Source organism: Metopolophium dirhodum, chromosome 5, assembly GCF_019925205.1.
Source record: "Metopolophium dirhodum isolate CAU chromosome 5, ASM1992520v1, whole genome shotgun sequence".
Taxonomy (NCBI): Eukaryota; Metazoa; Arthropoda; class Insecta; order Hemiptera; family Aphididae; genus Metopolophium; species Metopolophium dirhodum.
In genome coordinates this window covers 32,418,245-32,434,657 of record NC_083564.1, presented here as the reverse complement: position 1 = coordinate 32,434,657, position 16,413 = coordinate 32,418,245, and the positions used below count along the sequence as shown (strand labels likewise).

The following is a 16,413-nucleotide window of genomic DNA, read 5'->3' as shown; positions in this document are numbered from 1 at the left end:
AAAAAAACCGTTAAAACCCGCAAGTAGCACCTGACGAACACAAACAAGTATAGAAATATTTTGATGTGTTCAAACGTATGCGCGATAAATGGCACTGCATTTTTTGTTATGCTGTTGTATTTTTTTTCTACACAATGCATACAACACAACAGCACGAGCAAATAACGAAATTAAATAGGTACCTAAGTAATAAGTATATATATTACATTATTATAATTTATAATATTACCAGTAATTTACAAGCGGTCCATTATTATAGTCTGACATCATATCATGTTTTCAACAGACGAGTAGGTACAAAAAATATAAATATAAACATTTAATTTTATATATGTGTGTATGTTTGTGTAAGTAAATATATACAATATACGAGAGAAGTGTTGGTGTAGGTATGTTTATGTTTTAATGGTTTCCTTCGGCAAAGATGCAGATTCAATATGGACGGTTGACCTCGACTGGGCTAACTGAGGTTAACGGGGAATTATGACTCATATCACTGCCCACATAAAAGCTACGATGAATACGTTAGGTTATAATAATATATTGGTTATTTGATTTTACACTTTCCTGTGACAAACGATCAAGCTATGTAACTCCCAAGGAAGACTTTGATGCGAATGAAGATAAATTAGATAACCAATACAATACACTATACCAACCGCTTTAGTAAATCTAGTAAATAAGAGAAAACTAACTACTATAATATTATTACAATAACGTTGACACGTGCATTTTATAATCTTTTGTTCTGTTGTACAAATTGAAATTACAAATGTGTATTTAGAACAAATTTATAATTAAATGTATAAACGTATTGGTATAGTAATAGTACTATATTACTATATACCAACTATTATCATATGATAACATACAACAATTTTAATTAAAGAAGTATAATTATTATACGTTCATACTGACACAATTGAACTATTGAAGGATATTACATACCTATTCTTCGTCTCTCAGGGTATGTAATAATATGTATATTGGGTATGTTTCACAATATATTTATTAGTCTTATTTATTAGATGAATTTGCCAAGGTTTTATTTTTGTATGCATGATAATATTCTGTCATTTCTTAACCTATTTTAATAAATTTAGTTTAATTTTAAAGAGTACCTATTTATTTTAACAAATATTTTTACCAAAACTGATAAAAAAAATATTATACAATAAGAAATCTTTTAAATTATTTCTATGTGAATTAATAAGGATAGACTAATAGGCAATAATAAACATCGCATATAAAATGTTTCCATACATTGTATAAAATATGTAATTTATTATTGTATTGAATTTTATCATTTTAATCAAAACAATTAAATTCCACCAATAAAAAAACAAAATAAAATTAGTTATATTTTACCGCAATCAATTCTAAATAATATTGTAAAATTATATCAATTGGATGGATAATCACGACAAACAACATATATCTGAATATTTAATCAGTTGACAGTCGGCTGTCATTACAATTTAACTTTTTGCACATTAAACAATATAAACGTTTTAAAATATTATAACTTTATATAAATTAATCTATTAGTATAAAAGAGGATAAGTACTTAAATTTACATAATATATTTATCCGGACATAGTACATACGGTATGTTATAATATATATTATTTGTGTATGGTACAATGATACATATTATATGAACAAAATAGATTAGCAGACATTACTCATTAATAAACAATTAAATCATTGTTTTTTAATAATGTGAATTAGAAAAGAAAAATATAATGAACTCTGTGTACCTACATAATTGGATACTACAATAAACACAGCATTTAAATGTACAAAGCAATAACTAATAACTATAATATTATTGTACGTGACTTTCACAATTTATTAAGGAACAAAATCGTATTTTTAACTATTTAACAATAACATTTACCGTGAACAACGAAACGGTGAACAACGAATTATTTTACAATTCAAAAGTTTAAAAACCGTCATCATATGGTACTCAAACCACGTCTATTTTGTTTTTAAATCGACCCCGATTGAGAAGAACGGCGTAATATATTGCACGTAAAGACGTAAAGAAAAACATTCAACAAAATTTGAATTGAACGTGCCTAAATCAAAATAAAACTATAATACCATGTATATACATTATACATACCACGCATATGGTCAATGCGTGCATGCAGCATGGAAATTATGAAGACATTCTAAGAACATAATAATGAAAGTGAATCAGTTAACCTACACAATAATGTAATACGACACCTAAAATTACTATAGCCTCTTTAGCTCAATTGGAACTCCACAATTCATAACAATAAAAAGATAGAACTGAAATCAACTGCACTGCAGGTCCACATTACGATGTTTAAAATTGTAATTTATAAAAAGCGGAAAATAATCCTTTATTCCTTTGAAGAGAATATAATATATAATTAACAAGATTATTATAGGTATAGGTACTACTATAGGTATATTTTACAATTCAACTCTGAAGTAAACCGCTGGTGACCAAAACAGATACGGGTATTAATAATAGTTCAGCACGAGGTTCAGCATAATATCACAAAATGGTTTTGGGGGAAAAAATGATAAATAGATATGTTACGGGAAAATAAACTGGTTTCACACGCTGGAAGAGTATTATAAAAGTGCATGGATACAAGTTTCAAACGACTAACACCAAGTCTTGGTCAGAGCAAAATACCATGGCGTATTCATTATTCATTTTCATTCTCATAAATATAATGAACACCCACAATGTCCTATGGGTATTATAACATGGCAGTCCATGGTCCATAAAAACACAAAATCAAATGGGGAGGGTCACAGCCGGTCGCTTTCATGTGTAACGTCGCCACTAAAAAAGGATTTTAAACGATGTAAGCACAAACGTAGATGAATAATGCGCTAATTAATTTGTATTTAATGGCAAACACCAAACCAATATAAATTAGGTTCTATTGGTTGGTTATCTGTACCGTGACGTAAATTAAAAAAAAAAATTACTTGACAAGACTATAGGTATACTGTCTGCGTTTGTGCACCTACTACAAACAACTAATTATAAAAAAATTATACGCCCGCATAAAATTAAAAATGTGTACAGCAAATGTATATAAAATATATAAAATTGTAATTAGTTTGTTTAAATAAATGTATAACAATAAATTATTCAGCTTCATCTACACAATAACTTTCTTATTAATTTTCCATAATATACTTAATTTTTATCTTTAATACGTATTAATTTATTCCTCTGTTTATTTTATGCCCAAGCTAAACTATTGTAATTAATATAAATACTTTAAAACACAAAGAATATGAATAAATAATACAACAATTATCAAATAACGAATAAAAATTTCATACGAAAAATTAAATACACGTTTTCGCATATTGCTCAACTATTTACAAAACATAGTTATTATTTCATTTATTTGTATTATTAGTCATTACAATCATTATTATCATTCAATAAATTATAATAAGACAGGTAAATTACAAATAAAAAATCTTAACGTATAGTTAAATGTCCACTTATATCATATTATATCTCAATACAATATGACTCTCTGAAATATTTTTAAGTATTTTTTATCTCATCATAATATATTGTTAAGTTATAACTAATTATAGTAATTATAAATTACCTAACACCTATACAAATATAATATTATATAATGTAGATTTCATATTTTTATAAAAAAACAAAAACAATATTTCAGATTGAGTACTTGACAATGACATAAAAAGTAAATAATAAACCAAATACATTCTTGTGTTATACAAATATCATATTATATTAGATATTTATTATTGATACATAATATAATAATATAATATACATATTATACATACATTCATATACTATCGCGATTACGGATTATTATTTATTAATTCTATACAGTACCATTAGAGGGTTATAACTAGTTAATATAATAATAATTATTAAATACAAAGAAATAAAATTAAAATTTGGCATTTGGCAACTAAACTAAAATAAATAATATAGTTAAGTACCTCCAACAAAAAGCGTAAAAAAAAACAACGGGTATATCGTATATTAATCTATATTCTGGGTCGCCAGTTCCTATTTTCTTTAAATATATCAAAATCATCAATTCGTTTCAGTAGATTCTAATAAAAATATTTAATTATTTTTTAAGAATAGTTTCTCTTTTCCAAACCCTGATTAACAACACAGGGATACTATAAGAACACGAGGACCTATCTTCTATCTAATCTAGACATTTTTTTTAACATTAAAAATAATATTAAAGATTGATTAAATGTTGACTACAATTACAAGATATTTATACTAACAAGGTAATAACATATCTCAAGTACAATTTGTAGGACAATAATAGATAATATAATTTTTTTTTAAATAACGTCAGTCGCAATATAACATTACAAGTGACAAGTGTACAAGCGAACAATTAACAAACCATTTAGTAGGTGTTACTTATTTTATTGTAGGTACTTAGGTACTATTAAAACAACAAATCTAGGAATATATAATAAATATTCAGGTACTATAATGAAGGGTAGGACCTTGTTGGTCATGCGGCATAGCCACACTTTAATCAGGACTTACATTTATTTAATTGAAAGTTGCGGCCTTATTGGTAACTTTAATTTCACAAACAAAAACTTAGTAGTCTTATTTTTAACATTTTCTAACAAAACAACTTAAAATGTCAAAAATTTATAAAAAGAGAATCAAAAATAATTTACATATGGTATACATCAACACGTAATAATTACCAATGTACACACATTTAGTTAACCACTTAAATATCATTGTATTATTAAAACACTGTATTGTTAATTATTAAGATGGGTAATATTGTCATCTAAAATAAAATATACTTAGTACAACTAATATGTAAAGCCATTTAAAACATAATATTCTTACATAAACTATAAAAATAATATTATGTGTAATTAGTTTAGTTGATATAATATTAATATTTTGGGCAATAGTTAACCTTTTCATCCTATATTCCTATAACTCGTAGTAATAAAATAACTGAATATAATAGTCTAATCACGTCTTGATTCGTAGGGTACTAACTATACAGGAAGTGTTTATTATCATTAAAATAAACACATTTCCTCTAAAATAACTTTGTATGTTAAATTTGTATTTTAAAAAATGAATATCCGAGGTATGTATCTCAATATATTAGTAAGAGTACAACATTTATTTTACAAGACTATAAATTAGCATAATAATATATAAGCTGATAAAAAAAATCAAGAACTATAGATCCAATTTCAATACTTTTTAAAGAAATATGCAAAAAAATTATAAAACTACATTTACATATAATTTAGAATAGTTAAATAAATAGAAAGAATCAGCGTAGATTCTATTGAAAAAACTTCAGTGAAAATATTTCAAAACTTTTAAATTATTAAAAATTAAAAGTAATGGTATTATAAACTAAATATAAACTGACCCAATATAATGTATATAATAAAAATGAGGAAAGGTCGAAAGGAGGTAACCGCTGTACAGTAAATGTCTAGTGTACCTCGTAATTGAATACCTATATATAAGTCACTGTATTACTTTAATGTATGTGTTTAATTTGAATTCAATGATAAATCATTGCATATGAAAAACGATATATTATTTAGATGTTTGGTTTCAGAATGATGTTGCAAAAAAGTTATGAGAAAACGTATATTAAATTGTCAAGGTTTTTGCCAGAGTGAAAATTTTTTATCTACATTTATAAAAAAAAAAAAAAAATATTAATTAATTTTTATAAATAACTTTAAGAGAGTCAAAATTATACTATAATATGATATGTATAAATAAACTGTATAAAATGTCAGTATAAATATTTGGTGAAAATTATAAAGATATACAATAATTTGTATTTGAAGAAAACTGGTTTTGCGTAAAAATTCCAGTTTTCCCCTATTTTTTTCCATGTGTTTCCCAATTATTAAGAAAAGTACTGGACATTTTAAGTTTTGAACACCCAAGATTTTGATCAACTAAATTCACTTTCAAACAGAAAATATATTGAAGTTTAAAATTGAAGTATTTTTTCTGCAGACAACAAAAAACAAAACCACACATTATTGTAAAATCAATACATAAAATATTACATAATATGATTCTATTGATATAATTACAAATTTGATTTTATTGAATATTGATGGTTTACAAATTATCAATAGGTAATAAATAAAAATCTTACGAATTGCCATACCTACATTAATTATTTATTACGTGTTGTCTTAAAAGTTTAAAATTCGTCATCACGAATAAATTTAATAAAATAATTATTGTAATTGAATTGGCATTCAAATGTATAAGTGAAAATAATGTTCTCAATAATCATTCATTATCATATAATTATTTTTTTCAATTAAATAAACTAAAAAAAAAAAAAACGACCTTTATTTATAGATCCATCAGATCTTAAATTGTAAATAAATTAAAAAAAGACGGGAAATCATGTTATAATTAAACAAACATCATCGTCTATATAAAAAGCTGCTTAATGACGTAATCCCATAATGAAACACGGCGACATGTGTCTGTACCCGTGAATGCACAATATCCGGTCTACCGGTACACACACGGTGGGAACGATGCCGAATAAATGTTTAAACGATGTAACGATGCACTTGCGTCTTGCAGTGTCACTCGATTAAATGTTTAAATTGATACAAGACTAAGTGAAACTTATTCGAAATTTACGAAAATGTACAACACAATTTATGAGAATTATTTTATTTCACAAGCGTCTATCTATAATATATAGATTCTATATTATACTACATACTATACTATACTATATACTACGCATATACGCGTACACTACAAATTTAAACGAAATGAGTATATTAAAACTTAAAAGTAATGGTTTAATTAAAATAATGATGTTTTCGATATCTTATACAATAGTATAAAACTATAATAATATAAAAAAATTATGGTAATAGAGATAGATAAAAAAATGCAAAAATTTCTTAGCAGAGCGTGGTTTCGATCCACGGACCTCTGGGTTATGGGCCCAGCACGCTTCCACTGCGCCACTCTGCTGGTTGCACATAACCATCAAAATAGAGCTATCTAAAGGCATTGAACAATGCTTAAACAATATAACAAAATATAATTGATGGATATTACTACGTATAAATATAATATTACCCAAGTATCTCAGTTCTACAATATGATAAAATAGTATTTATATAGTTATATTTTTCATCATTATCATTTATTAATAATTCCTTTTTATCGCACAAAAATAAAATATAGACACCAACAATGTCCAGTATGTCTTAGACTTCTTACAGTCATAGACAAATAGACATATTAGACTAAATTGGTAGGTATAGACCGAGACACCTACATATAAATTTATAGTTGGGACACTATTTTCTATTTTTTTTAAATGATGCACTATTGCACTTTTACTTCAAAAATAAGCTTAGCCTTACTACAAATTCTAAAATATTTTACATATTTATTTGTGCTAGGTAATAGCTTTCATGGTCATGGGTATTTAAATTAATAAACTGGGGATACTAAAGCTCTATTTATATTTTCAGTTAGTGTTATGATCATGATTCATAGTCTATTACATAATGAGCAACTTTGCCCCCCCCCCCCCCCATTGGGCATTTAACAATCAAATCTTCATCTTTCTTTATTTATATATAGTGTTGTATATATACTGTTACAGTGTTGCCATTGGTTACAGTAATACAATGAGACTTTTATAATATAATATACTAGCTGTCCCGCCCGACGATGTCCAGGCCAAAGATTTGTATTTTTAATAAATATATTTGTATAAACTGTATACATCATATTTCTTCTAATTATAATATTAATATAATATATAACAAATAGCAACCATTTAGATTGACAAAAAAAATTTATTTTTTATTATGCTAAAAAAATCATGTGTGAGCTCTTTACCTATCTACAGCCTATATGAGTTGAAAAATCAAGCTGTATGCACCCTCAAATTTCCAAGTAAACCGTTACGTAAATCCATTGAAATAGATCAAGTCATTTTTTGAGGCTATTAACTTCGGATAAACCTACATCATTTTAATTTTTAATTGTACCTATAACTTGATTACGCCCGCCAAATAATTAAAAATAAAATTTAGATTATATAAGTGTATCTTGGTTTTGGTGTACCTACCTAGGTACCTCAGTTCACAGATAAATTTGGGTAGCTTTGCGAACGAAATCGACCAAGGTGAACAATTTATTTGTGGTGGATTAGGTATGGCACTTGGTATAAATCGAACGTGGTTCAAACTCTTTAAACATTCCTCCAAGAATAATTCGAAATTTTCACAAAGTCGGTCAAGTAGTTTTTGAGAACCTATATAATAACCACAAATATACATTCAACTCTCATATTTGTTTTAAGATATAATTTCTTTATTCGAAACCATAAGCGTGCGACGATTTGATGGATACTTTTACCTCATCTGCAGAGTAACTAATGGAAAACATTTAAAATACTAATTTTTACTAATTATTTCTTCTATAACCAATAGCAACCATTTATAAACAAAAATGTCTATCGTAAATCTCAAAATACCTGTTTGAGCACCTCTCAGGGTTGAACCAACTGGGTCTAATTGTGAATCTAAACCATTCAGGGACTCAATCAAAAACACACAATTAATGTCCAGTGATTTAGGAGGAGTTTAATGACAGATAAACATTTATTTTTATATATATAGACATAGATTGTTATTATTTTCAGCCACCCAATTAATTTCACCAAGGAAAATTATTCTACATTAAAACCTTCCCCGTGACTGAACCGAATATTAGTGAAAATCGTATTCAAATAAGTAGAGTTCTTTTCGATATATGCTCGTACATACAAAAAAGGGGCAGTGTTTCTCTACTATATTATGCATGTTATATACATATAAACCATAAAAAAACCGCTTCAAAATCTGTTGCGTGGTTTTAAAGATCTAAGTATACAGAGAGAAAAAGTGACTTTGTTTTATAATATGTTAAGATTTACCTAACATAAATATATACAAATTTATTTATTTATAAATTAAGGTATGTTTCTAGCTTATTTATTTAAAAACTACTCGACCGATTTCGACAAAAATGTCAGAGACTGTTCTCAGAGATATCAGGAGAGCTACACTTCCCACTCAGTATCCAGAGTTGTTTCAACCAAGTTCGAAAATATACCACAAGTCACAGACGGATTGTCTATCTAGGTCGAATTAGTTAAAAAAGCGAGGAAAACGATGCCGATTGGCGTTGGCATAAACTGATGTCCACTAAAACCGAGATACAAGTCAAGTTATACAACTAATATAAAATATGTATAATGGCAAATGGCTTTGTACTGTACATTTAAATTTATAAATACAATATAAGTACTAAAATATACCATAAATAGCATAAATTATGAGGGTGATAGCACACCCCCATCCATCAATGATCAATTACGACTTTATAGATATTATGGTACGAAATAAATGTATATATAATGTATATAGTGTAATGTAAGAATATGTATTTAATATTTATATGACATGTGTGACTATGCTATATTGTAAGATAGGTACAATACGTAATACGTGTGTGCACGTGTTCATGAAAAATATTATTATTTAATTAATAAAAATAAACAAATAAAATATATTATTATAATATTATTATTACAATATTAAAAACTAAAATAAAAGCAAAATTTAATTTTAAAATCATTAATTGTTATTATTATTCCAAATGATTATGATGATCAGTTATAAAATATATAATATTATGTATAAAATGTATGTATACTCTATACAATATAATACTATAGAATTAAAAATTACATAATTGTGTAGCGTAACTCAAAATATTATCTAACAATTATTTCTTTACTATCTCAATAATACAACTGTACAAAACGTAAAAACATTATTCTGAGTTGAAATATTAAATTTACATTCGTTCTTATTATAATATAAAAGTTCAGGTGTCAATGATAAATATTATAATAATATTCTATAGATATTATCTTACATAGCTACACACGTACATTTCACGGAAAAAAGTCAACTATAAAAATAGAAAATTGCATGGCTATGCAAATTTAAAGAGATATTAAATAATAAATTGTATGATAATTTTCAATAAGTTTTATAATATTATACCATAAAAAATTATTAAAATAAAAAATATATTTATTTGTTATACCTGATCACAAATTAAGTCCCATTTTTTTTCGTCATCATACTGCTTTAGGAGTTTTGCTTTGTCCGCAGGCAAATTCATGGATGCCTGTAACAGGTGATCAAAAAAAAATCTTGATTAATAATTGGTTTATTTCATTCAAAGTTTCTATATAATTGCTATTGTTGAAACAAATAAATAAATCAATGCAGGTGAACCTATGTCTTATGTCTAATCTTTATGCAATACTAATAATACTATACTTTCGTATAATCCGAAGTATTCGTAACGACTTCCAAATACAAATACTGACTAATATAGGATAACTTAAATCTTAATCCGTAACACAAACATATTATTATGTATTATTATAATGGGTAATGCATTAATGGCTTACTTATAAAATTATATTTTTACAGAGTTAATATAATAATATAATATAGTGATGATTATATTATATACAATTAATAACAGTCAGTTAAAAAATTGAACAGTGATTATTAATTATTTACTGAGTTCGAGTTAATAATGTACTATTATTGCCATTTACTATAATAATATTATAGTATTATGTTAATTTGAATATAAAATTAATTAACTACATTTGTATAATATAATAGGTAATTTATAATCATCGATAATCATATATTAATATATGATAAAATAATGGTGAAATACATAATTCACATTTCACGAGATTAGTCAGTTTCTAAAAGAATGATATCAATAAAAATCAAAATAAATTTGAAATTATTATTTTGTACTACATCTATAATAGTTATTTTATATTTATACTTTTAAACTCTTGGGGTCTGCTCTCTGGATTAATTTAGGTATTAATGTATGAATTATATAACATACACGGTTACATGTATTACAAAATATTAAAATTTAAATACATTTTTTAATTTTAATTGAATAAAATGTTTTAATTTATAATACATTTCCATTTTATTAAAACCACGTTGTTCTTGTAATTATATTATTTTAAAGTTTATTATCATTTAAAAGTAATTACAATTTACTTTAAATATGGAAATAAATGTATTTAGTTTTTAAATATTGTTATTTTTGTATTAAAATATCAAATCATATTTTATAGTTCAAACTGTACACTTAATAATACTTGATAATACTGATTACCTAGATAGTAAACTTCATACTTATTATTAAAAATGAGTAATGAATTATGAAATAAATACAAAATAATCATAGCGTATTTTGAAACGAATACCATTTTCTATTGTATATTTATTTAATATTCTGTAGATATTTTGATTAATTTAAAATCCTACGGGGGACGACATCGAGCTGTTATATTAAAAATAAACATAGGTAATACATTTAATTTAAAACACAATAGATAACACAATAGATATAAATGTAATATAATAATTAATAACTGACATAAATATAATACCAAATATTTCGAGTTTAGCGTCCACACTTCAAATACTATATGATGACACTGTATACAACTAGTTTAAATATTAAAATAGTGATTAATAGTTTAAAATACTTAAGTAATTATAAAGGTAAATGATTAAATTTTAAAAAAAAAACTGAATTACTTAATAAAAACATATTATTTATAATATAAATGAAGCAATTCATAAATTAATTTCAAAACAAGTTTTTAAGAAATGTTCTTTAAATATTATATTATTACATAAAAAACACAAATGAAGCGTACTAGCATATTTATTTTTTGGAATTGTACTATTATTCTATTAAACGAAACATTTCCAAACACATGTAAATCGTAATTAAATTAAGATTAACATCATGGAATACGCTTCACTATGAACTATTTATTTATACCTAATAATACAATTTTTTTGTTTTAATAGAGACCAGAAAAAATGTCACAATTTTTATTACATAACCTCTACTGTTATTGTTTGAAGAAAGCATTGTTATTTAACTATGTTTTTCCTTTCTCCAAAACCTTATTATATCGTTATTGCCATCGTTAAAATATTTTTGATTACCCGCGTGGAACCAAAATTAAAATCTAAAACTAAGTTAATCTTACATCACATTACTCACTCAGAAAGACCTGTTAGATGGATAAAATAATTTTAATGAATTTTTGTCCTTATTTTAAGACAACATTATATCCACTTTATGATCACTCGGGGGTTCATTAACAATAGTACAATACAATAGTTATTTTATTATTCTGAGGATATTTAAGCCTAAAGGTAACAACTGCCCTCGGGAAGCTTAGTGAGTGAATCATGACATGGCACCTCAAATTTTCTATTATGAAACAATAAATTATCGAATACTGGGTATAATAAAAGCGAGAATATAGCCACACCCATTTAATATGATAGCTGCAGGGGTTGAGGGTCTATTGTGATTTTTAAAATCGAAGGGTGTGGTGTCGAAGACGTTTTGAGGGTTCCGGTATAGACACTTGTATTTTATTTTGTGGGTAACGATTAGTTTTAAAATATATATAATATGTAGTAATAAAAATATTTCCTTTAACAGTTATACAAAAAAATTTTACATCAATAGTTTCTAAAGAAATACGATTTAATATAATATTATGTTATTAATGCTGTTTTTAAGTTTTTCATACGGTTTACGTGTATAACATTATGACTTAATAGATAGTGGTGTAGTGGGGCATATATTTATATAGAGTAACACATGATACGCGGGGCGCGGGTATACGCGTATGGGAATTCGTTCTATAAGCCAATTTAATAAATAAATTTAAATTAATAAATAAATAAAAATGTTGAAGAATTTTTATCGATTTGACGGTAATGGCTATAATCAAAACAGTTTGTTATATTATAATAAGCATTCATAGTATTTTAGTATATTATTTATACTATTTACTATTTACTTTATATTATTTATATTATTATTATACGACAGTATAACACGTTTACCTATCAAGAACATTTAAGCATATATATTCACTAAAAAAATTATGACTACATTACTGCGATAACAATATAACTTTTTAACTCTTTTTAACTCATAAAACAACGCGTAATATTAGAATCGTCTATAAGTAGAATAATACACTACAAGTCCAACATTTTTTTTTTTAGTTGTGATGATGTCTAAGGATTTACCACATGTATTTATTTTAAAATTAATATATTATAATACCAAAGACCGATGTGGTATAAATAGTATCTAATTTCATATGTAAGCGCCTTGATAAATTCCATTTTGTTATTCAACTAGAATAAAAAAAAACAAAAACAATCCTCATTGTAGTTGTCTCAACACCTTTATGGGCTGTATCTAAACTAAATTTACATATATATAGCAAATATACGCCTTGGTTCATCTCTAAAATTGAACATTAGGTACTAACAAAATTATTACGTATTATTTTTAACCGAGAAAAATACTCAATATAACAAAACATGTTAGATACATGAGAATTATAGACATACTTATCATAACGCTTGCCTTGTACCTACTATTTTAAATCAAAAATATCCATTGACTTGACTAGTTATGGAAATACACGCATATTATAATATATATCGACTAATAGCATTATAGCCAAATAAAAAAGCTACTTTGAGTAAAATATAAAATAAATGCTATTATATAATAACATCGGGAGAAAACTTTAAAAAAATACATCGAGGATAAAATGTCCTAATATTTTACACGAAAGTATACATTTTAATCATATAACTATCTACCGATGTATATAGGTACCTATTATATAATACTAGCTAATCCCGTGCACTTTATTTCCCGTAAAAAATGCCAACTTTTAAAAAAATGTATGATTGTTCAACTTCTTTTGGGTGTAACTCGCTGCAGTAAGTGCAAGTGCAACTCAGCCACCCTGATACGTCGAGGACAAAGGCAACTCTTCCGCCTTGGTAGTCAATGTTAGAAAATTCGATTTGAGGCAAGCTTGTACCAGATCTGCCCGAATAATCAATGGCAACCAATAATAAATAAATACTAATTTCTACTATAATTATTTTTCCTATAACTAATAGCAACCATTACGTATATAGGTATACAATTTACACGTAGAATTTTGTTTTTAGCAGATTTTAACCCCCCAACATTTTGCAAAATCTTTTCTTACTGCACGGTGAAATTATAATACCAATCTACCCTCTGACCCTCAACATCGATCGCTCTAATAGTATTCAGCTTTGCGTTGATTATGAATCAATCAGTCACTCAGGACAGTCTCGTATACGAATATACATATCGTATATATATAAATACAGATATAGATTATAAATACAATATATCTATACATTATTTATATATTTCAAACAAGATAAATGTAATACAATTTCTAAAGAACACAAAACTAAATAATATTAAAATCCTACTATTTTATTAAGAATTTTTTTCGAAAATTATCTGATGAGGTGAAACATAAAATGTTTTAATATTAAGTAAATTTAGATACGTTAATAATTATTAAATTATTTTGACTGATTTGGAAAACATTAATTAGTCAATTTTTACATTATAATTTCTATAAATTCAACTCATCCAGCTTAAAATTTGTGTTTTAACATAACATAATTGAATTTGTTTATAAATAATTATCTTTTTTGGTTTAATTAATATTGAAATGTATTTATAACTTATATTATTTGACAAATAAATATTGTTATATTTTTTTAACAGCTTTATACACATTTATAAATTAAAACAAAGCTTTTAAAAACAACAGGACAGTTCAACATAATGAAATTAATATATAATATGCAGGTATATTAAAAATTGGGTCACTATAAGCACGCAATACGAATGAACCTCATAAAATAACGATAAAACGTTTTCAATTTATATCTATTAAGGGATTGTTAGTTTTATAGAGGCTTTTTAGACTTTAAGTTCATCTTATGTATTTTAACGTAGTTGTAAAATGATTTTTAATTGTTTATAGTGTAAAATCCTTTATTATTTGAATAATATTTTTCTTGAAAATCAACAAGAAATAATAGGTAAATAATAATATCTCATATCATATATTATAGTACTTTAATTTACACAAAATAAAAGCGTAACTTTATTTAGTTACCTATAGTAAATTCAAATACTTATTTTCTTAATTTAAATTTAAATTTAATCAAGAAACGAAAAAAATGTTATAGGTAGAATAGGTAGATATATGAAATGTGCAATGAAAGCAAGAAATAAATTTACAATTTTGTTTAGGATTTATATACTTACATTTTCAATAATTAAATAAAAATAGCACAGATAGAGGAATTTTTTTGTAAATTTAATACATTTTTTTGTTTTAAAAGTGTTATTTAATGATAAATTCTTTAATCATAAATTGCGATTTATTTTTAATAAAATATATCCATCATCTTTTTACCTATATGTAATATTACATTTTTTAAATGTGCTATTCCATTCAAGTTTAAAAAGAAAAAACGATAAATTATGTTCACTCAGACAGATTCCATCAAATATAAACCATAAAATATGCCTAAAATAGTAACATGCAATTACTGATTAGGATTAGTAAAAGAAAAAATTAGTCATAGTAAAATTCAATCACAACACATTTCATATATTCATCACAACGAAGTACTTAAATATTTGTTTTATTGCTATGTAAAATGATAAAGAAACTAGTTCAGCACCACGTATAGTTTTATTGCAAATTGTTACAAACACTCAACATAATATTATGTTTGAATATTTTTGGCAGTAATTATAGAAATTTTAAATAAAAAACAATCAATTTTTAAATAAAATGTAAAATTTTTCATTGAATTTATAGTGGTATAAAATTCCAAATACAGACAGTATTTATACTATAGGTACTAGGTACGTTTACAACAATAATAAAACGCACATGGCTTAAAATAAGACATATTTATGCGAACGCATGTTTCATATTTGCGACCCTATTAACCCTACTTTATTGTCTGCCTGAAGCGGGTATAAGCCATAAGGTATGATAGAAAAATATGACAACTTGTATTTTGTTGGGTTTTAGGCACATTTCAACTATTATTGTATAAAGATAAATCCGATGACGTTAATCCAAAATGTGTATGAAAAATCAGGCATTACAAAATCTGGCATTTATCAACGACAGAACATACAACGGATAACGTAAATCCGAGGTAAATCAAATTAAACAAACACAGAAATGTAAAATAATATTATTACAAGTTTTACTTATTATCATTTATATCTCAAATAGTTACTAAAATTAAAATATTCAATTAAAGAAATAATTGATCGAACTATCAAAAATTAAAAAT

General features: G+C 25.2%; 1 protein-coding gene and 1 non-coding gene across 2 annotated transcripts in view; both read right to left on the bottom strand.

Annotated features, from left to right (window-relative positions):
* LOC132944787 (formin-like protein) overlaps positions 1-16,413 on the bottom strand; it is a 34,317-nt gene that overhangs the window by 10,031 nt on the left and 7,873 nt on the right. The window contains exon 2 of the mRNA XM_061014294.1: positions 10,190-10,273. Coding sequence (XP_060870277.1) covers positions 10,190-10,273 — 84 coding nt within the window. The remainder of the gene's footprint in view (positions 1-10,189; positions 10,274-16,413) is intronic.
* Positions 6,974-7,045, bottom strand: Trnam-cau (transfer RNA methionine (anticodon CAU)). Its single transcript has one exon. It is a non-coding gene; the product is annotated as a tRNA-Met (tRNA).